Source organism: Phaenicophaeus curvirostris, chromosome Z, assembly GCF_032191515.1.
Source record: "Phaenicophaeus curvirostris isolate KB17595 chromosome Z, BPBGC_Pcur_1.0, whole genome shotgun sequence".
In the NCBI taxonomy this organism is placed as follows: domain Eukaryota; kingdom Metazoa; phylum Chordata; class Aves; order Cuculiformes; family Cuculidae; genus Phaenicophaeus; species Phaenicophaeus curvirostris.
This window is the reverse complement of record NC_091431.1, coordinates 2,760,182-2,784,240: the sequence shown is the minus strand read 5'-3', so window position 1 is coordinate 2,784,240 and position 24,059 is coordinate 2,760,182. Positions and strand designations below refer to the sequence as shown.

The window sequence follows — 24,059 nt, the reverse complement described above, 5'->3', positions numbered from 1 at the left end:
GAATTAAACACAGGAATCACACAGCACACCTGTGACTCAACATGCGCATAGGTTAAGACCATTTATATGCAAGGTATCATGTGTGTACTTAGCAGCTTAGTGAAAAAGCAAACACGCAAAAACAGCCTAAACAAAACATGGTGAAAAATTAAAGGGGACCTACAGGAAAGGTGGGGAGGGGCTCCTTATCAGGGAGTACAGGGATAGGATAGGGAGGAATGGTTTTAAGCTGAAAGAGGGGAAATTTAGATTAGATACTAGGAACAAGTTTTTTTTCCTGTGAGGGTGGTGAACCACTGGTACAGGCTGCAAGGAGATGTTGTGGATGCCCTGTCTCTGGAGGTGTCGGATGGGGCTTTGAGCAACTTGATCCCGTGGAAGGTGTCCCTGCCCACAGCAAGGCAGCTGGAACTTGATGATCTTTAATGTCCCTTCCAACCCAAACCATTCTACAATTCTACAAAACTCTTCAGACTTGAAAGGTGCATCTTCTTCAAAATTTATCTCATCTAGCACTGCAATACTTCTTGTCTTTTTTCCCTGGGGAAGAGAAGGCTTAGGAAGACCTCACCCCAGTGTTTCAGTACCTAAAGAGCAGCTACAAAGAGAACAGAGGCTGTCCAGAAGGAGTCACAGTCAGAGGACAAGGGGCAACAGGTATAAGCTGCCCGGGCAGTGAGAGTTTCATCTCAATCACAACTTTATTATAGTGACAACATTCACTAGGGATGTGGTGAAGTCCCCATCACTGGAGGTTTTCAAGAGGCAACTGGACAGGATGGTAGGTAACCTCATCAAGGCTCTCTTTCCCAAAATATTAGCTTTTTTCTAAACAAAGAAATACTGTTGATTTCCTTCAGGTTCAGCTGTTTTTATTTCAACAAGTCATTTAAAGTCTAAATGTTGCTTATATGTCAACAACTAACTGGAGAAAAATCAAATCTCATCATTTACAATACAGGATAAGAAACTGATTCTACCACAACAATATTCTTGAATAGCGCATTTTTAAATACTTAAGGACAGGATTTTAGAAACAAGATTGCCAGATAGCTCTTCCAGTCATGCTTCTCAAGTGAAAGCAGCTTAGAAAGATTAGGAAATAGAAGTAATCTCAGCTAGAGTAAGTAAAAGCCCAGAAGCTAGTCTCACTACCATAATGAAAGAAAAATCGAACACAACGCTATCTAGAAGAATGACAGATAACAAAATGGATTATCTACAAACAGTCCCCTCTTACATCATAACGCTTCTACTAATCTGATCTGCCAGAAACACTGACTACGGGCAAACAGAGATAGCAGTTAAGTGCCATAATGCAGTAATCACCTGGACTATGCTCAAACAACTGTTCCTTCAAAAAACCAAAATCCATTACTGGAGACAATCTAACTGTCAGCAGAACAAAAGCCTAAAATAATGATCAGGTCTCAGCTTTATAGGAAGGTGGCACAAACTTCAGCCCTTCAGGTGAAGTTGAATTACACACAACAAAAGTATACAGCTTAAGTCAGACTTAAAATTACTGGGAAAAAACCTCCACCTTTACAAAACATAAAATACACTGCTGTTTGTTCCAGGTTTTGCAGAGATTACCTGTCATACATGCAGCTACTGAAAGGAAGTTTTGTCAGCATCAATTACATATAAGAAGTGAAGCAAAGAGGAAGGCCACCTAGAACACCTAAGCTACTCCATCAATTCAATTTTTAAGAAAGGGACACTGATTGCAATACAAGTTAACAGAAAATGTCTGTTGTGAAATAGTGGGCTGGAGTTTAGCTGCAACCATTAGATCTTGTCTTTGAAGCTAATAAACTATCTCTCTCTGAAAAAATCAACAAACACCACTTAAGCTTAAACTATTTCTGCAAGTGAAAGGAATAGAAATGAAGAATGTCCTTTTTCCTTTCTACATGCCTCCCTCCAAGTCTACAGATAAGTAAAAAGTGGTTTCTTCTTTTTCAGTCTTGGTAATAACATTCTGCAACTGAGAACAGCAAGCTTACAGAATCTGATTTCTTTACTGTTGCTGGCAAATTTGGTAAGGCCCAACTAAAGAGATTATGAACAAAAACACTTTCCCACTTAAAGACAAGTGATGTATCCGTGGCCAGGTGCCTCAGGTATGACAAATGTTCAGCAGATTTTGAAATAGATTGCAGTGAAATAAATTCCATAAAATCTACTCATAAAGCTGCAGTTAAATTGAAATACGTTGAAATGAATCCCATAAGTTCCTAGCTGTAAATTCCATCTGTTTCACCATCTTCCTCTGAAGGCCGAAATAATTGGACAAAACCTAGAATCTACTCTTCCATTTCACTTACTCCAATATAACCTAATTGCTACACTATAGTAAGAGCCTAAAAGCAATTCCCAGATTTGATATCAAACAGATTTCACCCCCTAAAGCAAATCATTTATAACTTAGACTCACAGTGGCTCTTTTTTTTTTTATTTTTGAATTAGCAACATGTTGACTAACAGTATTCAGTTTAAACTATTCTAATATCATTGTTACAATACTTTATGAGTTTTAAGTTTGCAAATTGTCACCCTTTCTCCCCTCCTGAAGGGACAGAATCATCTCTTCACTGATTTAAAGGTGATTCAACGATGAAGAGAATTTTTTTCCACTGTTGGTATTACTATTTTTTTCCACAATATACTTTCAACAATGCCCTTAGACTAAAATTGCATTTTTGTCAAGAAATTAAACCTTGACAAATAATCCTAGTCTCATGGAAACACTTAAGAAATAGAAACAAACTCCTTGTTTGTACTCTGTGGGCAATACTTTTATACATGCTGGAAATCTTGTCTCTAAGACACTATTGTAACAATATATGGGTAGAAATAACTACAGACTTCATCTGCCTATGAGAACCTAAAAGATCAAAACAAAACTCTGCCTAATTTCTATCTGTAGCAAAACTGCTCCTATATGTGATTTTGGACAGCCACACTGACGTAGCTGATAGAAAATAATACCTCAGAATACTTAGATATTTGTGAATTTGTACCAAAAGCTTGCAATCCTCAGGATTTTCAACAAAGCATAAGTGATCAACTGTGAATTAGCGTTAATCTCAAGAACGACTTGAGTTAAGACAGTTACTTACACAAAAGCTGTGTTCACTACATTTGGCAGCGCATCTTTTCTTTTGAAAGGGCCAGAGGCTCTTGACCCCTCCAGGAGCTGTGCGCTCTGCCACACCTTAGCTCCCTACTAGTGTGACCCCAGGGGAACTAGTCAGGAGCAAAACTGAGAATCTTACTGTAAGAACCAGCATGAGAGGAATCCTAGAATAACAGCACTGCTGAACTTCATACAGCACTTCGACTTCTTAATAAATTCAAAGTTACAGTATTACAGACAAGTTCCAGCCAACAGAAGAAGTTTATGCCTTTGACCATTTTTTTCCATGCCCCACTGACAAGCATAGGACAAAACTAAAAAATAAAGATAATGAAATTCTATGTTTTCTTTCAAAAACTTGCAAAGAATCCAACCAATAACATTTTCAAATTCCTACATTATGATTCAGTCGGTTATGAATGACACATAATGCAGAGACAAAACTGCAAGTGTGGAAAATTAGGGCCTTTCCTAGAAAATCTGTTATTTGGGCATATAACTCAGACACACCTTTGTACTACATAAAGAAATGCCACTTGGTGTGTTTGTATTACATAAATATAAATGAGTTCAATCTAGTAATGGGAAAAAAAATACCTCAGTAACAGCAACTAAGTTACATGAGACTAAGTTTTACCTTCAAAATTTACATTCAAGGCTCCTGTGCCAAAGCTATCCACAACTACCCACTAAAAAATTTCTTTAAAAGTAGTGTCGTATCATTCACAATAGAGCAACAGGAATCTATGTCCACTAACACTGTATTACAATCGAGGCTATTTTTATTAGGGGAAGGACAGCCACAATTATTGTTTAACCACAGCTTAAGCATTTTTGTTAGTTCAGGTGGGTGGATGTTGACGTTCCTAACATGGGGAAAAATAAAATAAACCCAAAACAACAACCAAACAAACACAACACCAAAAAGCAGCAGCAGAACCCCCAAACCACATGTGGCCAGTATTTTTTTACTTAAATTCTAAGCAATAATCACCAAAAGTCACGAATTTTTTAATATGGTGGAGACTAAACACACAGGAAAGAACACGACACTTTCAAAGGGGCTACAAAGTTCTTCTTTTAGATTCCTATTTCTGCAACAGGAAATACTTATGCAGGGGAAAAAAAAGCTTACTTCATTATATATATTCTAACATCTTCAGTAAGATGCAAAAATTTCTACACAAATTAGCTTTCACATTTGCAAAACACTCATTCAGTATGAAGTTCAATGCATTAACTCAAACCGAACAAAACCAATTTTCAAGTGACGTTAAGTGACGTCAAGTGAAGTTAAACGCCTCAGTATTATATATGGTTATCTTACTCACAACCCTATAAAATGGCTTTCTTAATCATTCAAGCTTTCCTTATCTTGTTGGCTGGTTACAGTTGTGAAGGAAAAAAATCTTTCCATGACATTTCTCTTAACAAAATCGCTCCTTTCTGCCAGATCAGAAAGCAAGCACCTATTATACAAACTTAAAATATTTAATTTACCTATTATAACTCACCTGCTTGGGAAGCCGAAAGAGAGAATTTTTGTAAAATATATCTTTAGCCTGACTCCACGTTCCATCGATGATGATCATAACCAATGGACTAGAAGGCATCACAGTGACTTCTTCCAAATTGGTTGCTTCAGCACCAGGATACAAAATTAGAGTACTGGGATTTCTGCACACAGTTGCTAATTCAGGATACCTTCAATGCACAGAAACATAAAATGACAATAATTACTATATTTTTTCATGAGGAACATGTACTTCCAAATATTCAAATTTACAAATTTCAACTAATTTTCTCCAAATTTTAAAAAGTTTCAAAAAGTCCATCACTCAGCTACCTATTTCTCTTTCCACATCTCAAGAAATCTGTTGCTTGGACATTTTTGAAAATTTTATCTTCTCAATTCTTTTTACTATTTTATTTTTCTAATTACTACTTTTACAGTTACAGTATCCAAACCTGTACATTCTCTTTTTCCTTCCTGTTGGTCTATAAATTAGGTAACAGACCAGAGGAATACTTACTATCTGCCAAGTGTTCACTTAATGTACATGGAAATTCTTGAAGTTTTTGCTGGACATCACAAATTAGTTCACAAAATCTATGCATTTAAGTAGTACTAGAAGCCTCAAAAACCACCTAGTCAAGTAAGCTAGTAAGGATGAATTTGAGAAGAAGCCAGTCTTGTAACAAATACTGCATCACTTATCTTGAATCAACTTCCGCAGGTTCATCATGGGATCTTCAGAATCACTTCATTAAGTGAAGATGAAGTGATTATGCCCCTATACCAAGCACTGAAGTCACACCTCAAATCATGTGTTCAGTTGTGGGTCCCTCACTACAAGTAAGACATTGAGGTCCTGGAGCGTGTCCAGAGAAGGACAACAAAGCTGGGGAAGGGGTGGAGAACAAGTCATATTAGAAGTAGCTGAGGGAACTGAGGTTGTTTAGCCTAGAGAAGAGAAGGCTGAGGGGAAACCTTATCATTGTCTAAAACTGCCAAAGGAGGTGGTAGCAAGGTGGGTATTGGTCTCTTCTCCCAAGTGACAGGTGATAGGATGAGAGGAAATGGCCTCAAGTTGCACCAGGGGAGCTTCAGATTGGACATCAGGAAAAATTTCTTCACCAAAAGTGTTCTCAGGCACTGGAATGGCTGCCCAGGGAGGTGGTTGACTCACCATCCCTGGCAGTATTTAAAAATGGGTAGATGAAGTGTTCAGGGCTACGGTTTAATAGTGGAGAGGTACGGTTAGACTCTATAATCTCAAAGGCCTTTTCCAACCAAGCGATTCTATGATTCTGTCAGAAAACAGGAATAAAACAAGGGGTGAGCCATGCAACAAAGAATAAGAAATAAATTCTGTATGGTATTTCAGAGCTTACAGAGAATAAATGATGTGGGAGGAGGAGAAGAGCACTGCGTAGTCGAAATAGCGTGTGACTATTCATGCTTTGGAGTGGAAAGGGAAACCAGTACTAGTTATTAGAGAAAATACAGAGTTTCTGAATGAGGTTGACAATAGCCAGCACACAAAGTAGGCTCTCTATGCTGCCTATCAGGAACAATTAAGCGCAGGAGTATATTCCTGGACAGACAGAGGCAAGTAAGAACCCCCCTTTCTTAAGCAGAAAAAGGAATGAAAAACCACAAATAAAAAATAAAAAAAACCCAACCAAAAGAACAAAGTTGGGGAGAAATAAACAATAATGTTTTCTAAGTTTATGTGTACTTGAGAACCTGAGCTTAAGACTCATAGGGGACCAAAAGGCAAATATCTGAAAGGAAACAGGTTATACGCAACAGGTTATATGCAAAAGCAAAGCTGGGGAAGGGGGTGGTAAAAATGCAAGTCCTACAAATTTAACCTTGGATTTGAAGGCTGATTGTGCACACTCTGCTATAAGAACTCATGAAGCTTACAGACTGGTAGGAACTCCTTCTGTCCTCAAAGGACTTGCTTATGATCCACAAACATACTCCTAGAGTGACACTAAACATATGCAGAGAGCTCAGTGCACCCTTTCCTTTCGTAGCAATAGATGCTGTGAAATATATGCTGTGGAACCCCTTTCAGGTTATGGTTTACATTGACAGTCACAGCTCAGTTTAGCAGCCCTATTAAAACACACGTCTTCTATTTACAAAAGACACTTCTTCCTTCGTTGGAACAGTACGGGAGGGATATATATACAAATATATATATGTATATATGTATACACAAATATAAAATCTAATTATTTGGTTAGAAAGGGTAATAGTTTGAATAATAAAACAAGTTTAAAAAATTTATTTGTATTTCTACACATGTACATCATTTGAATTACACTGCAGGTTTTGTATTTCCTGGATTTTAAGGCTTTGCTTACTGTTAGTTTGTTGCTGACACATAGTGCAATTAAGACTTTTTTTTACTCACATATACCACCACCATTAATAATTTGTCCCCCAAAACACTCTTTAAGCATATCCTTCAGCTGCATTTAATTAGATCTGCAAAAGGAATGAAAAGTCTCAGCAAGAAGTTGAATTTGTATCTGGTGAATAAAAACAAATCTGTTAATTGCACAAACTGATATGACGTCAAAAAGGAAACAATGATGAAAAATCAGCCATTTCACTGTAATATTTTACTGAAACAGAGCTGTTGCCTCCTGAGCTCTTTCAAAAACCTGGTCCTCACAACTGGTTTTCCATACAAGCTTTGACTTCAATGCTTAAGCTTACTGCAGCATGAAGTCAAAGGCTAGCAGTTAAGACTTCGTCTTCACAGAGCTTTACTTCTAAAAGTAAGTGCATATAATCCTACCATAAAAGCCCACTCAAACAATGCTAACATTGACTCTTTTGATTATCAATAATTTATTCTATTGCTTAAGTACAAGAGTCAGTTGAGAAAATATTACTGTAGACAAGATAGCTGGACTGTATGCCTCACAACAATGCTTTATTTATGAAATGTCTCTGCAAATGACTTTGCCTGCTAATATATGGTAACCTGGATCCAGGAACAGTTCAGCAAAATAAGTTCATCCTTTAGTCATATCTCTTTTCACCAGTGTCCAGGACACCAGCATTTCCTGCTGTCTTGGAAAACATAGGCATGTGCTTGAACACAACTGTGGCCCAACACCAAAAGATACATCAAAGGCAATGGCAAGGCTGGGTATGGCAAGAGGCACAACAGGTAGCCCAAGAGATTGGACCAGGAAGGTAAGAGGGCAAAAAGCACTGTGGCTCCTGGTTGTCACTAGAGACAGCCTTAAGTTACATCTTAGTTCATATCATTTTCCTCGAACTTTGCATAGTCAATGGAATGGTCCATTTAACAGGCATTGGAACAGGCTGCCCAGGGAGGTGGTTGATTCACCTTCCCTGGAGGTGTTTAAGGTGCGGGTGGACGAGGTACTGAGGGGAATGGTTTAGAGATTGGTTGGACTCGATGATCCAGTGGGTCTCTTCCAACCTGGTGATTCTATGATTCTATGATAGTCCCTTTGTAGGAGCCCTTCTTAGTCTGAGCATGGCTAATTTCAGAGAATTGATGGCGACTTTAACTGCACCTCCCATATCAGTTGAAACTGACATGCTGATGGCAGACTTTGAAGCTACCAAATCTCAAGAGGAGGCTGTGAAGCTGAATTTCTAAAAAAGTACTTTTCTTCCTACAGATCAGAGGTTGACTGTTAAAGATTCACAACTCTGTCAGTCAGGGAAAAAAGAAAGATAATGTTGCTAAATATGAAAATAATTCTTAAATAGTCTGTTTCTCTTCAGCCTTTCTCAAAGGGTCTGCAAATGACAGCAAGTCCTAGCTGAGTGACAATTATAACTTACTCCTCAATTTAGGTACCATTTAGGTACTTATAGGCTTTTAGAATTACTTTGTTCTGCATGCTATTTCACAAACAAATTTTCTCATTAAAGAAGTGCACCAGATAAAGAATTTCAAGTACACAATTGTTCTATGTTATCTTAATAGCCACGAAGACAATCAACAAAGCAAATCCTTAATTTATTTTGTGTCACAACTATTAAGGCACTATTAACAGCAACTATCAATGGCCTTCTGTAGATTTGTTACAATTAGGGCTTTGAAGCTGTAGAAATCTCAAAAGAATGTACTTCAGTGAGTCTCTGATGAAATTACAAATATACAAAATTCATTCATATATATGTAACAAGGAAAAAAAGATATGCAGATCTGTAGCATTCCACTGCAGCCAAGGCAGTTGTTTAACTGAGTTTCTAATTGTCTTGGGGACAGGGGATAGAATACAGTTTAACTCTTCCTCTCAGAAATATTACAGCTCTAACAGCTTATAAGAGTTTTTAGGTGATGTTACCTGAAAGGGCCTTCTAATGAACATGGCTTGGTTGCCTGCAAGGCATAATTTAGTTTTGTAAATTACTATAAAGTGAGGATGAAGCAATATAATTACAAAAATGCGATTTACATGACAGAAGTGATACTTGGTGGGAACTAAAGGGACTTTAAATTCATATGTGTTGGATGTTAATAGAAATTGAGCTTGCTGGAAGAAATAACTAAAGAGGAAAATATTAAAGTGGAAGCACGTGAAGAATCAGATGGATTGGAATAGTCTTTTCTAACAATTTCTAGGTTACTAAAAACTAGCAAACTGTCCAACAAGCTTTTCAAACAAAGACAACAGAATTAAAAAAAAAGGTGTTCACAGAATTGGTGGGCAATACTAAGGCTAAGAATGAAAGAACAAAGCAAAGAAAATTAAAAATGTTACTATTTTCACAGAAGAATGACAAATAAAAGGATAAAATGAAAAAGATTAAAAAGTAATGCAAGAACTGTTGCCAAATCCTGAATACTTCACTGATGTCAAAGCCTGTTTCAAACATAAGTAGTATAGGCAAACATGAACATCGAGACACTGAAGACTCACTCAAATACAAAGGATGTTTATAAAAATATAGTACAAGCCTAACAGAGTGCAATGAAAACTAAACAAAAAATAAGCATGTTAATTAAAACCAAAAGAGGAAAAAAAAACCCCATGAATCACCATATTGGTCTGCCACCAAGAGGAATAATCAGTAATAAATAAAATTCGGAATAAGTCAAACGTCAAAAAATGAATTTCTTAGATCATCTTTGCAATAGAATAATGTGGGCAACACAACTGTTATGAACAAACAAGTCAGCTATTACATTAGCATATGGCTGACTCAAAAAGTAAATTCCTGAAGTTAAAACATAATATTCTTTCTTACAAATACACAAAAAAATGAGAACACAAACACACAGGTGCAAAGTAGCTGGAGAAGATCTACTGACAGGAGGGACAAAAGTCGTCACAGAGAAACTAAATAAAGTGAGGTCCTAAGTTTTAGAAAAAAGAACACCAACAGGGAAACCTAGTTAACAGTCTCCAAAGGCACAAAAGGAAGAAGTAATGTACTCTTCATTCCCACAGAGGACATGAAAATAAATAAATATAAGTGCAGCCATAAAGATTCCAACTAAACAGGGGTGAAACCTCACAAGCTTTCTAATGGTCATACGTTAAGTTCAGATGTCCCAGAGCGACCTGGACAAGCTGCAGAAGTAGGCCTGTGTGAATCTCATGAGGGTCAACAAGGCCAAGTCCTAGGTCCTCCACCTGGTTCAGGGCAATTCACAGTTCCAATACAGGCTGCAGGACAATGTGATTGCGAGCAGCCTGCGGAGAAGGACTTGGGGGTGCCGGTTGATGAGAAGCTCAACATGAACCAGCACTGTGCGTTCACAGCCCCGAGGGTGCCAAAGTTCAAATTTTAACATCCAGCATGGCTGTTTAGTGGCAAATAGTACTAGTATTGTAGAACAGACGCTAATTTATTCCGTGTGGAAAACTATCAGGTGAATGGGAAATTCTCTGTTTGTTGTATCATCATTACTGTTTCACCTTGGTCACAAGCAGGTGCCCTCGCCTCTCTCAAGACTCACAGTTGGAATGTTGTAGGAACACTGATCCCTGTAATTCCCGTAAGGTAACAAAATGCAGAAAAGCAAAGGCAACAACCCTCTACCATCTCTATATTCAAAAACAGCCCCTTAGGACCACAAACAAAGCATACCCAACAAGAGAAAAAATTATTTTTTCAATATTAGATACTCTACATTTTTGTAGATAAATGACATTTAGTCTCTAACACAATCTGGATTTTTATTCCCCTTTTTACATACAGCAATTAAATAAATGAATTATCTTTGGTCATACAATGAAATCATGAGAAATATTTTTGAGGTTTGGAAATTTGTAATTTTACAGCTAAATATTTCACCATCTACTAGGGAAAAAGTTCGCAAATACAGCTTATTAAACAACCATCGTTAATCTATGACACATGTACATCAGAATACTTTGTTAGCTCATACGTTCATAAGTTCCTCAATGAAAATCCATCATTACCAATGCCTTTCAATATCATTAGAATTTACAGCATAAACATGTAAGTAAAACAGAGGTAAGTGTGTCTGTACGGGGTCCGTAGTACATATGGTGGTACCTGATACCAAGTTTATTATTGCTGTCACAAGCAGAACCAGCCTGCAACGTTTAATAAACTAGAATACAAAGGAATAATAGGTAATAATGTGTCGGTTCTATTGAGTCTTCTATTATACAATTTCCATTTACTTCTCCATTCTCATGTTCCATGATAAATTAAAACAAAAATTGAACATAAGCTGACAATAAAAGGAAAACTATTTCCCGTCTGTACTATGACAGTACTAACAGGTTTATCTAGAAAAATAGTTTTCAACCAATGTCAGCATTTAAAAATCTGACTGTTCTAACTAATAGGCCAAAAATCATATTGATAACATGGGCAAAGTAGTATTAAAAATGAATGCAATGGCAGCCAAAGGTACAGTCCCGTCAAGAGAATAAAAGCAGAGCCATTATTTTGGCAAGATTCTCCCTTGTTAGTGGACCTCAATATCAATTCCAATAAATATTTACTGACTTGCTCAATGGAAAGAGTTCATTGCAAAAGCCAACCTCCTCCCTCAAAACAAACCAAAAAACCAAAAACCCCTCAGCTCAACAATAACAACAGATTCTTATGCACTAAAATAAAGGTCTCCACAATCTACTGAAGGACACGTCTTTCCTTTTACACTGCATTCAGTACCCTCTTCTTACACTGCTCATACAACACCAAACTTATCAAAAACATTTCATGTCACAATGGAAAAAATACCTACCAAAAACATCTAGCACAATGGAAAAAAGTAAGGAAACCAATATACAGTTTTCTTACAATGCAAATCAATACCCATCCTACAGAAGAGCAGCAGCAATCATTTCCTTAAGTTATACTGAGCTTCTTCAAGCAATTAAATGGCAGAGAAACCCATTCTCCAAACATATCAAAGCAGAGAAGGGAAGCAACTTCTAAAGCTACACTCCCAGAAAAGTAGGAAAAGCTCCTAGCCTTCCTTAATTCTAGCTCTAGGTATAACAGGAAAACAAAGCACAGAATTGTACAGAGAAAATAATCAGAACAAAACTTCTGAATACAGTAAAAATATTGAAGCAAAATAGAAACTGAAGCCCAGGAAGTAAAGTGCACATTTGAAATGGAAGCAGCAATTAGTATATGTAGAAATAGAATATTGAGTATACCTAAAAATACCACATCCTTCTAAACAAATAACATCCTTAACTGTTTGTTAGCACTTGCCAGGCACCTGCAGTACTACATCTAGTTTTGGTCCCTGCTATACAAAAAAAATGAGGACAGGCTGGAGAGGGGCCAGAGAAGGGCCACTACGTTGATCAGAGGACTGGGAAACCGTCCATATGAAGTAAGGCTGATACAACTGGGTTTGCTCAGCCTTCAGAGAAGGCTTTGGGGACACCTTATTGCCGTGTACCAGTACATAAAGGGTGTCTACCAAGAGACTCCCTTTTTATGAGGAGTCACATGGAAAAGACAAGTGGTAATGCACATACAATGGAATCTCTGGGGAGATTCCATCTGGATTCCAGAAGAAAATTTTTCACCATGAGAAGAGTTAAACACTGGAATAATCTTCCCAGGAGATCGGTGTATTCGTTTACACTGGACACTTTTAAGGCTCAGCTCAACAGGGTTCTAGACCATCTCAAGTAAACTATGTATCACATAAAAAGGCTGGACCAGATGATCCCTGAGGTCCCTTCCAACCTGGCATTCCATGATTCTGTGACTCTAAAAAAGCTGCAAGTTTTGCTTCAAGCAAGTGATGCGCCTGTTTCTCATCTGCGATCTGAGCTAATGCAAGTAATTTCAGTACTAATATGAAGTAGTCACAACAAATTACTCCCAAATGACCAAAGATTACTGATGCCAGGTAGCTTCTTTGTTTTACCTAATGTGAAAGAACAAAAAAAAAAAAAAATCAGCACTAAGTCACAAAGCCATTCCTGGGACAGATCCACCACATTATTCTTCCACAGCCAGTGAACCACAGGTTCTGTTCACTATGTTCACTTGCACAGTTCTTTCCCTGCACAAAGCACCAGTATGCATTTGAAAACAAAAAGCCCAAAATATCAGATCTCTCTCTTTCACTACCACAAAGCATAACCTTTAAGAACAGAAACATTAGCAGAAGGATCATATTGCAATTCAAAGAATAAGAGAATCACTGGGTTGGAAAAGACCTCCAGGATAATCAAGTCCAACCGTTTCTATCAGCCTCTAAACCATGACCCTGAGCACCTCAGCCACCAGTCTTTTAAATAGCTCCAGGGATGGTGACTTCAACACCTCCCTGGAGGTGACATCCTTCAAATGTAAATGCTTCTGTAACTGCAGTTTTAAAAGAACTATACTGCAAACTGTATACCAGCCATATAAACTACACCCTAACTGTATTTAAGCAATAACAATTATCTAGACATAGTGAGACCAAAGATGACCCAGCTACCCTTTTGTCCTCCTCTGCATTTTGTAATTTTTTAATTGCTCTCACTAACTGTATTGCGTACTTTCAATAGCATGGCTATTTTGGTACAAGGCCTGAAATTTAGATCATGTAAAGCAAACTTATTGTTGAATGTATTTAATGGGACAGAATCCTGGATTTGATATTCCTTTCCAGTGTGCCAGTATCTTGACAAAATGATCTTGGTTCCCCTTTATCACCTCAATCATCGCTTTCATACAATCTTCATAATCCACCTGGAGTTAGTAAACTTTCTTACCTGGAGTACTCTCAATGCAAACATAACACAACAAACGGGCTCTGCTAAAAAGGGTTGCATAGACATAAACTTACTGCTGACAATGTCCAAAATCAGAACTTTAGGACCTAGAAGAAACACTTAATGCATGAGCCAGCCTTCTCTTACAAGGTATTTAACACGAAGTTAAATAGTTCTACGTAAAAGCAAAAAAAAATTATCTGGTGGAGAAGAAGGAGGAAGAAAACGATGGACATTCAGTGTATCCATGCCAAAATGATCATGACCAAATTTGATTCAGGTTATGTCTGATCCTGAATGCGTAATTACACACTAATGTCCTTAGAAAGCCTAAAACGTGTTATGTACTAAAAATACTGCCCACTACACTAGCATAACAAATACATATCTAATACTGCAACTGCATATGCAAGGTGCAGGAACAAATTCTAAAGCATTAGGTGCATTAATCAAGCACTGCAGACTATCACCTTTTGCAACCAGACCTCAATTCACTGAGGAATTAACAAATCAGATGTAAAACAGACTAAGTAAAGGAACAAGAACAATGGAGAGCACAAGCCTCAAGTATTTTCAGTATACTGGCAGCCTGACTTATGATTCAGCATGCATATACTAAAATTTATGGCACACGGAGTTTTTAAGACTGGCAAAACAGAGACTAATTACCTATAGAAATGTTTCCAGGACAATCAGCCAAGCCTAAACAGACACATGGAACAAGTTCAATCAATAATCAAAAAGAAACAGGCATCTTTGAACAACAGGAGATAAAAGTACACATTTCAAGACTGAATGGGATGACAGGACACAAGGCAAGGAACAGCTCTGAAAATGACATGTTTATTTTCAGTGTGACAACAAGAGTAATGTCAAACAATCATGATAAAACAGTTCAATAAGCTGGGAAAACTGTTGTTCAGCAGGATTTCAGATAGACTTTCACAGGAGAAGAGTGTTATGTTTGCCAAGGCCAAAGAAAAGCATGTTATATTTGAAACAGATGAAAGTAAAGATGAGAACTGTTTGCTCAACCATAATAGTCACAAGAACATATCAGAGAATTAGAAGCTCTCCTCCTATTCTAAAATAGCAAAGCTGCTCAAGTTTTCACCATTTGGGCAAAATATGACATGTCTGTACATAATCAGTAAAAGTCAAGTACAGAGAAAAGAAGTCAGCCTCTGTGGAACCAATACACAAAACTAAACCAGAGAAATACAGCACTGAAGCCAAAATGATCACAGAGGGATGGAAACTAAACAGTGCAACAACACCAAACTGTAGAAGATATCCCAAGATTAAAACAAAGTTTTGAATGATGGGTAATAGAGATGAGACTAGGCCAATAGAAATCAGAAGATGCAGTGTCACTACATGAAATACTTTAGCTAGAAGAAAGGAAGGGATGAGAACCATACCACCTTCTGCCAGTGAAGAGCAGAATAAAGGAAAGCCATGGACGTAAGAACAAAAAACACACTACTGCATTCTGTCAATATTATACTAAAAAATTCATAAGTATTGGGGAAAAAGAGCAAACAAGGTCAAGGAAGACTGGGATGTTTTGAGAAATTAAGCCAAAGATGGTGGCAACATAGGGAGCAAAATATACTGGCGTAACTTAAATTAAAATTTAGAATTGCTTAGCTGCAAACATAGCAGAACTGAAGAAGAGAGTATGGTGAGCAGAGAAAGTTCTGTCATGGCCAGGAAGATCAATCTTGCCAGTGGAGAATAGGAAGTACTTTCGGGGCTGATAATCTCAGTAACAAATACTGATAAGCTGAGGACTCAGTAAGAGCAGTAAGAAGGAAGCTGCTGGACAATACTTAGAGACAGGATTATTCATAAACCTAAGTGAACATTACATTTAAAGAATTATACATGCCTTTGATAAGCAGAAGATCTGAAGCAGAGGTACTGATGTAATAAAGATAGTTTTTGACCAAGAACTACGAACCAGACGTAATACCACCTAACTAACACTAGAGAATTTGAAATATCATCAACTAAGGAAGACCTAGAAATCTTGAGTCAAATACAAAGGGCTTGTAAAGGTGGTAGATATCAGTAAACAGCAATGGATTTTTAAAATAATCAGATGCAATAATACTAGAAGGGGTGGGAGGGGAAGGAAATGTCATCTGAATTTGTACTGCTAGAAAACTTAAGAAAAGAATGGAAAAAAGACAAAAAGCATCTGTAATTCTTATCACGTGAACATACCAAAGAAGGCAAGGGAAAAGGGAAGGGTAATTATGCATGTTACATACATTTGCATGCTGAAAGGCAGAAAAGGAGCAACATAAATGGCACAAGCTGTCAGTACAAAAAACTCCATTAAAAAAAATGGAGCAAACAGCAACCATAGTCATGAGAAAATCAGTGTTTTGAAGCGAGAACGCAATAAAATAAAATGTATACAATGGTTAAAAAATGCATATAAACATTTTCCTATCATTCCCAGTGAAGGCAATTAAGTTATATTACAAAAAATCCATTTGTTTTACAAATACAGGATAAAAATATTCAGAGATACCAATACAAACTAACTTTCACATTTTTCTTTGTAGAAGGTTCAAAAATCTAAAATACAGGCTGTTAGAAGAGTCTGTAGTCAAACTTACTTGTAAAATATATTTTGTAAAGGTTATAATCATTCGATATACTCCTGTGTTTTACAGCATCACCATGACAAAAAAAAAATCTAACCTTATGACAGAAACAAATAATGTTTCAGAACAATAAAAAATAAAATATGGCCTCAAGCTCCGCCAGGGGAGATTTAAGCTGGACATTAGGAAAAATTCTTCACAGAAAGGGTCATTGGGCTCTGGAACAGGCTGCCCAGGGAGGTGGTTGAGTCACCTTCCCTGGAGGGGTTTAAGGGACGGGTGGACGAGGTGCTAAGGGGCATGGTTTAGTGTTTGACAGGAATGGTTGGACTCGATGATCCGGTGGGTCTCTTCCAACCTGGTTATTCTATTCTATGATTCTATTCTATTCTATAAAAATAAAATTTTGCAAAAATCTGTAATAAAGAGGAAAGGCTTTGCAAAAATACATCCTCTAAGAGTTTTTCACTACTGGACTCCCTTCTCAAATACAATATCACACACTCAAGTAAAAAGTATTTCTATTTCAGTAACACCAAACTGTTTCTCAAACAAAGCAAATATGAAAACTACCACAGACAACTGCAAGAAAGACTTAGTACCAGGTAAGAAGAGAACCACGAAAAGCTTTCTAACAGCTGCAGAGTAACAAACTGAACAAGAGCGCAAAACTGAGACAGTAAAAGCTATAATCCAGAGGAAGACATATTAAATGTTTCTGACTGTTACATATAATTCACCTTTGCTGGAAGTCAGAAGCTTAAACGAAAATTGAATGTGCACACTTGAAATAAAAATTAAGAACACTGTGGGCTATTAGTAAAGACGCTGAAAGAAATATCTCCATAATTTACAGAAGACCTAAAATGCATAGGTAATCTTGCTCACCTGTCTTCACTGAAACGTCGACCAACTAAAATTTTGCATTTGTCTGGAGGGAGACAAGCTGCCAGCAAAGGCACCGTCCTTAACACACGACTTTCCTGTAAGAAAAGAAAGGTTACTTTTGAATAAAATCAAGGCAGGTTTCTATGAATTCTTAATGTTTCTATCCTCTTTCAAGTTCTTTTGACTACACATACAGAAAAAATCTTACCAGATAACAGAATAAAAAGATCTATAAGAAAAAATACCCAATTTCAATGCATTCAAATAGTATTGTTTTGACTGACAGTATTAAACTTACTCAATTAACCTGTATTCATCAGCGAAAGTTTGAAGTAAACTATCAGAGTCAAAAACAACAACAAAACTTCTCAGAATCATAAACAGTGGGCAAAAACCAGCATTAGCATTAATACAATAGGTTGGGTAGATAATGTTTTTATAAAAGAACATGAAGGGAAGGCTTGATTTCCACAAACAAGTGCTAAAAATAAAACCACTGGGTGTATCAGAACAGAGTGAAATAAAGACATCCATTTCACTGTCACTTCACAGTAACCAGGATAACAGCACCACCAGGAGTACCCTGCCTCACGCCACTGAGGCTGTCACCTATATTTTTGTGTCACAGATGAGGAATGCGACTGCCATGCTTAGGTGGGAAGCAGGTGCTCTTTGGAGCATACAAGATCAGGGCTTCAGAACGTAAAAGAAGAGGGAAGTACGTAAGCTGAAGCTAACCAGGCGCTTATCAAACATGGCAATTTGCTTCTGTCCTTTATTTAACAGAGCTGGGACCGCATTAGCTCTTGTCTACACAAGAAGTACTGCAAACTAAATTTGAACTTCTAGGATGTCAGGTTTTGTTTTCCAATCAAGAAAAAGGGTGTGTAGTTTCATCTTGCATTTAATGAAGAGAGCAAGCCAACACCAAAGAGCAAGTGGAAGTTTCAGTTTATTTATCACAAGAGGAACAAAGGAAGGTTATTAGCTGAATCTAGCAGGAGGCAAGACACTAGAGGTCAGGTGAGGATTATGAAAGCCCTAAACCCAGTAAGAAATGAGTTCTTGCAATATTATCAACCTCAATGCCTCATGATTCAGATGATGAAAACCGAAAGATCAGCCCCTAAGCCACAGGATTAATTAATGAAAACCCAGGGAGGTTTTGCTCTGTCTTTTGATTTATGAGGCATATATCAACAACTCACTATTTGTGAACAAGTAGGGCCTTGATAAGCTCCCTCAGTTCTCTCTGGGTGGCTGTTACCTTCCACAAGTAGCAATGTGCAGCTGCCTGCGGCTCTTGCATCGTCTCGACACCAAACTGCTGTTAAATTCGCAATATTTCTTGTCTGTTAAATTAGTTCTGTGAAGACTTCCATCACTGTTATCTAAAACCTTTGCTAATTTTGCTTTTTGTGATGCATGGATGCTACATCCACCACCACTTTGCAGGGCAGCAGCATCAGCAGCATGACTTCTCCAAAGGGACAGTTGAAGATCAAAGTAGCCAGGGAATGAAGTGCTAGCAAAGGGAGGGAGAAATATCCTTCAAACTACCATTGATTTCTTCTATCTCAGCAAAGCAGAATAAGCCATCACAGGTGGTACAGAATTATTTGTCTTTATTTCATCATCATCAAGTAACTCTCCAATTCACTGGTCAGAAGACTCTCTTCTTCATACTAACGTAAGAAGTTGTAGTAAAGGAACTGAAAGAAAATCAATTATTTGTCTTTGATAAGCAAAGCCAAAAGAGCTATCACCAGTCAAGGGAAAGTCACTCAACCGTTCCCTCCAATGCTATATCATTACTTCAGAATTACCTTTTGTATCAAATAAATACATCACTTTGCAACAGGAAAAAGTTGGAATTTTCCAGTCTAAAAAGAAATTCATGTTTACAGGAAGACAAAACATAAATTTAAAGCTGAAAGGAATTATTTGGGAATAGAAACATAAGAACAGCTAAGTCAAACTAACATTAAAAAGGTTTCGTTTGTTTATAATGTTCTTCATTAAAAAGCACTTGTACTTAACTAGACTATACATAACCTATTTGTTATCACATCAGCTATTTTCCATTTGTCTCTGGTAGACAAATGCCTTAGTAAAATATTCTGCCCTCATTCTCTAGGTTTTATTGCATAATACGGTCCGTGGTCAGCTTGGGTCGGCTGTTCTGGCTACGTTCCTTCCAAATCTCTTGTCCACCCCATGCTCCTGGCTTTTGGAGATGGGGGTTTGGAGGGACAGTCTTGATGCTGTGCAAGCACTACTCAGCAGTAGCCCAAACACTAGTGTGTTACTAACATTGTTCTAGCCACAAATACAGAGCACAGCACTACGGGGGTTGATGTGAGGAAAGGTTAACTCCACTGCAGTCTGATCAAACACAAATTAAATTTGCATTTGGGGTTTTTGTGGGTTTTTTTCAGAGAATTATTGGTACTTTAGGTTATCATCACGTTACCTACCTACAATGAACAGGACTCTTCTTGGAATGGGTCCAGAGACAGGCTACAAAGATAATCACAGGGCTGGAGCACCTCCTACAGAAGGACAGGCAGAGAGAGTTGGATTTGTTCAGCCTGTAGGAGAGAAGGCTCCGGGGAGACCTTACAAATGACATTCCTGTACTTAAAGAAGGTTGCAAGAAACCCGGGAGGGACTTTTTCAAAGGGCATGGAGCGATAGGATGAGGAGGGATGGCTTTAAATTGGAAAGGGGAAGATTTAGATTAGACATCAGGAGGAAATTCTTCATGATGAGAGTGGTGAGACACCAGAACAGGTTGCTCAGGGAGGTTGTGGCTGCCCCATCCCTGGAGGTGTTCAGGGCCAGGTTGGATGGAGCTTTGAGCAGCCTGGTCTGGTGGGAAGTGCCCCTGCCTATGGCAGGGCTTTAAGGTCCCTTCCAACCCAAACCATTCTATGGTTTTGTGATCTTTATGGCTATATGCAAAGAAGAAAAAGAAATTATGCTAGGCAAATAATGCTTTCCCCTTTCCACTTTGTCCTGATGTTGGGTCTGGGACACGAGGTTTCTATTTACTTGAATTTTAAACTACTTTCACTATGAACAACAGTACGCTAACATTATTCAGAATACAACTATTATCCCCTTGACATGGAATGCTAAATTCTTTTCAAATTCCCTCACAAATAAAAAACCTAATTAATTCATGGACCTACTACGCCAAATGGAAGCTGGATGGTAGACTTCCTCACCTGGGACCCACTGTTCTGCAATACGTGATTCCTCTCTCTTTCACAGTACCCTACACCTGCCTGCACAGGTCTATCTGGCATCTTGGCCTCTGGATAGTAAGAACGTGAAGACACAGTCACATTAATAAGAGCATAGGAAATGTTTCTCCTGACTTCCTCCATCACTACCTCACGTCAATACAAGTCTCAATAGTATCATTTGACCATAGTGGCTCACTTCACTGCACGGTGGACTTGGAAAGCTAATGAATAATGAAGCACCTGGAGGATGACAGTCAGCACTGATGTGCAGAAAAGAAAGACATTCACTGTTTTCCAGTTAGTTTAATGACATACTTTTGAAATGGTCTCTTAAGAGTGCATTTGTAATGAAATGGCACACTGACATATTGGAACTTCTATCTGCCTTCAGGACTGATGGCATTTTGAGTATGAGCAACTACAGCAAAGGGAATCTATGCATTGTCAGGCAAGCCTCTGCTGTTCTAGACACAAAAGCATCACCTGTGATCATCTAAGACAAACACTTTCAAAGACCACTGGAAGAAATCGTTAGCTTCCCGCCAACTGTTTCAATTTATCTCTGACAAGCCAAGCACCCTTGTATAGTGAGATAGTTATATTTTTCTCTTAGATGGATTGTCTTCAAAAACAGTGGCTTGCCAATACTAGTTTGTCATGTGAACTATCATTATGCAACTTACACTAACGGAAAAGTCACATCTTATTGTAACTGATTTTTAGTTACAGTGCATAGCTGGCCTTTCAGAAGGACACAGGAATGGTGCAGGAAATCTAAAAAGAATCTGTAAATTTTTTCTAATACCTCCCACCATGAATAAGAGATTCAAAACAATTCAAATGACAGTTAAAGTTCTCTGGCACATTTTCAAACCTCTTTTTCCAGCAGTGACTTATATATACTTTAAGTATTTCTGAACTAACCAATTAAAAATCACAGCTTTCCTATTTAGGGGCCAATATGTCATGGCTTCTGTTTGTCGCTCTGTGAGAGAACACTTTCCTCTAAATTTCTTTTTTACATTCTGCTTAAGTTCCTTCAGGCAAAGACTCTCTGCACACTGAGCTTCTGTGTAATGCTAAGTAAACACTTGGATTAGAAGAGTACAGGTCTCTGAACTTTAGCCTAATTTGTAGTCCCACTGTCTATGCAGATCTGTGTAACTGCAGTCCAGTTTCTAAAACCCTTACGAACCACCACTGTACTCCATTGTTAACAGATAAGAAAACATCACCATAAATTCTCCTATCAGGTAAATGAAAACATACTAGTCTGAGGCTGAACTATAGCTTTTCATTGGCTAAACAGCTAAGATCATCACTAAGATGAATCAGTAATTCATATGTTTAACAGAACAGTAACATAAATAAAAGACAACTGCTATCATCAAAACACATTCCTCCTAGAATCAACTCTGAGCACCTCTGTGAGACACCATGTAAAGATTAATTCTTGTAGTTTGTACCAAGGCAAGTAGACTTCAGACTCCTGCAGGACTATTCAGATTAAAAAAAGATGTCTGGAATGCATGGAAGTTGAAGAAAAAACTGTGATTTCAGAAGATAGAATAATTCAGAAGAAACAATAATTCAGAAGAACTGAAATAAGGACACAGTAACTCAGGAGAACTGACATTTCAATCACCTAGTTTAAAAAGCAAAATCATGATATGAAGTTAATAGCATAGCTGTTTCCTCTTGCACACCATTTGCTGTATTTAGATTCTAGCTGAACTCCAACAATTACGACAGCCTTACTCACCTCTGCTGGATGCTGAATAATATACAAGCACGTGGAGACTTTTAGTGGGTGTATTGGCAGGAATGGACATAAACACACCTTCTGAGGACGGCTATATGACAGGAGAGAGTGAGAGAACAATAAAAGTAAGCAGCCCCATTTACGAAAATTGGTGTAAATACATTGCACAAATACATACCACATCCCAAAAGGCACATTAAGAACTACCCCTTAGGACACACTGTATAAACGTGATGTGATTTTCTGTTTGAAAGTCCTTCAATTTCTAAAAATAGAGGTAGGGTTTTGAGAACAGTGTTCAGACCCTTCCTGTGGTCTGGCTGGGATTAAAGCACTCTAAAAATCCTTTCATCGCTTTCAAAAGGAGCAAGTTACTAGTATCCATACCTCAGTCAGAGATTCCTGTTACTGTTTTTCATATCAGCTTAGTGTTTCAACAATTTCATCAAATATTATAATAGGTTATATAATATTTGTAATATATATCAAAAATTAGAAGTATACAATTGCTAATCCTGCATAAATTTATCATATTCTCTTCTATTAATAGACAGGCTTTAAGCCTAAAATTAAATACTCATATATTTCACTATTCCGTGGGCTATACCAGGGACACTCACTGTGAATGAACTAAAACCGACCTCACCTCCAGGTCTGGTGGGTCTACCTTCAGAAGTTCTCCACTGCTGTACCCGCTGCCTTTTGTCCAAGATTTTTTTCATGTGCAACCAATTAAAATAGAAATTTCTGAAAACAGTTTCGTTAACAGCCTAGAAGCAGCAAATACCCCTAAAGGCTGTTTGTTGCCTGTGCCTTGATTGTAGAAGTTCATCCTCTTTTTGATCATCTGATCTAGTGAAATTCAGTTTTGTACTAAGTGTAATTCCTTAGTTTCTCCCTGTTATCACCTGTCTGCTTTTATTAACATGAGAAGTTGTTAAAAGTTCTCTCAATTACTGTATTGTCTACCGAGGAAAGACTAAGGCACAAAAATCTACACGCTACATAAAGCTGTTCCAAAACAGTTAGCTGGTAATATCAATCCAAAGATCTGCACTGTTCACTAGCTTTTATAAGCAGATGTAAACAGTTTCTGGTGATTTTTGACCTCAGGGTGTTTAACCATAGCAAAGTTGGCTAGATATAACTTAACTTACTGTCAAGTCTCCCTTTTGCATGTGCTTTTTCTATTTCCCACAATGGCTTGGATTTTTTGGGGATAGTTTATAAAGCTTTTTTAGCCTAAACAAAACCAACCCTAAACAAACAAACAAAAAATGCATTACCCAGAAGGTAAACATTTTAAAATAATTGCAGAATGAACTCTATTTGTTTTGTAGGGAGCAGAGCAGAAACCATGACAAATAAAATACTTTCCAATACAATTTAATTACTTACATACGTACCTTCGCCATTTAACTTCAAGCACCCAATTAGGTACCTAACTATGTTGAATATGCACTTTTCCAACCCCATCCTGGGGGCAGAAGACCCATTCCCATACTTTCATTTTGGTACCTAATGCTTATTGTGCCAACACAACAAAATTGTTATTCCTATGTGACATTATCAGCCTACATCAGTCAGAGAGAAAGCACTGCAGAACAACAGGAGTGCTGTTCCACCACCCCAAAACCTGCCTTAATTCTGAGATGGGCCAGACAGACATA

The 24,059-nt window shown here is 37.7% G+C and overlaps 1 protein-coding gene across 1 annotated transcript in view; it reads right to left on the bottom strand.

Annotated features, from left to right (window-relative positions):
- The window catches only part of DTWD2 (DTW domain containing 2), an 80,313-nt gene that overhangs the window by 29,354 nt on the left and 26,900 nt on the right, over positions 1 to 24,059 (bottom strand). The window contains exons 2-4 of the mRNA XM_069880539.1: positions 22,390 to 22,480; positions 17,377 to 17,471; positions 4,657 to 4,846 (exon numbers count right to left, since the gene is read on the bottom strand). Coding sequence (XP_069736640.1) covers positions 4,657 to 4,846; positions 17,377 to 17,471; positions 22,390 to 22,480 — 376 coding nt within the window. The remainder of the gene's footprint in view (positions 1 to 4,656; positions 4,847 to 17,376; positions 17,472 to 22,389; positions 22,481 to 24,059) is intronic.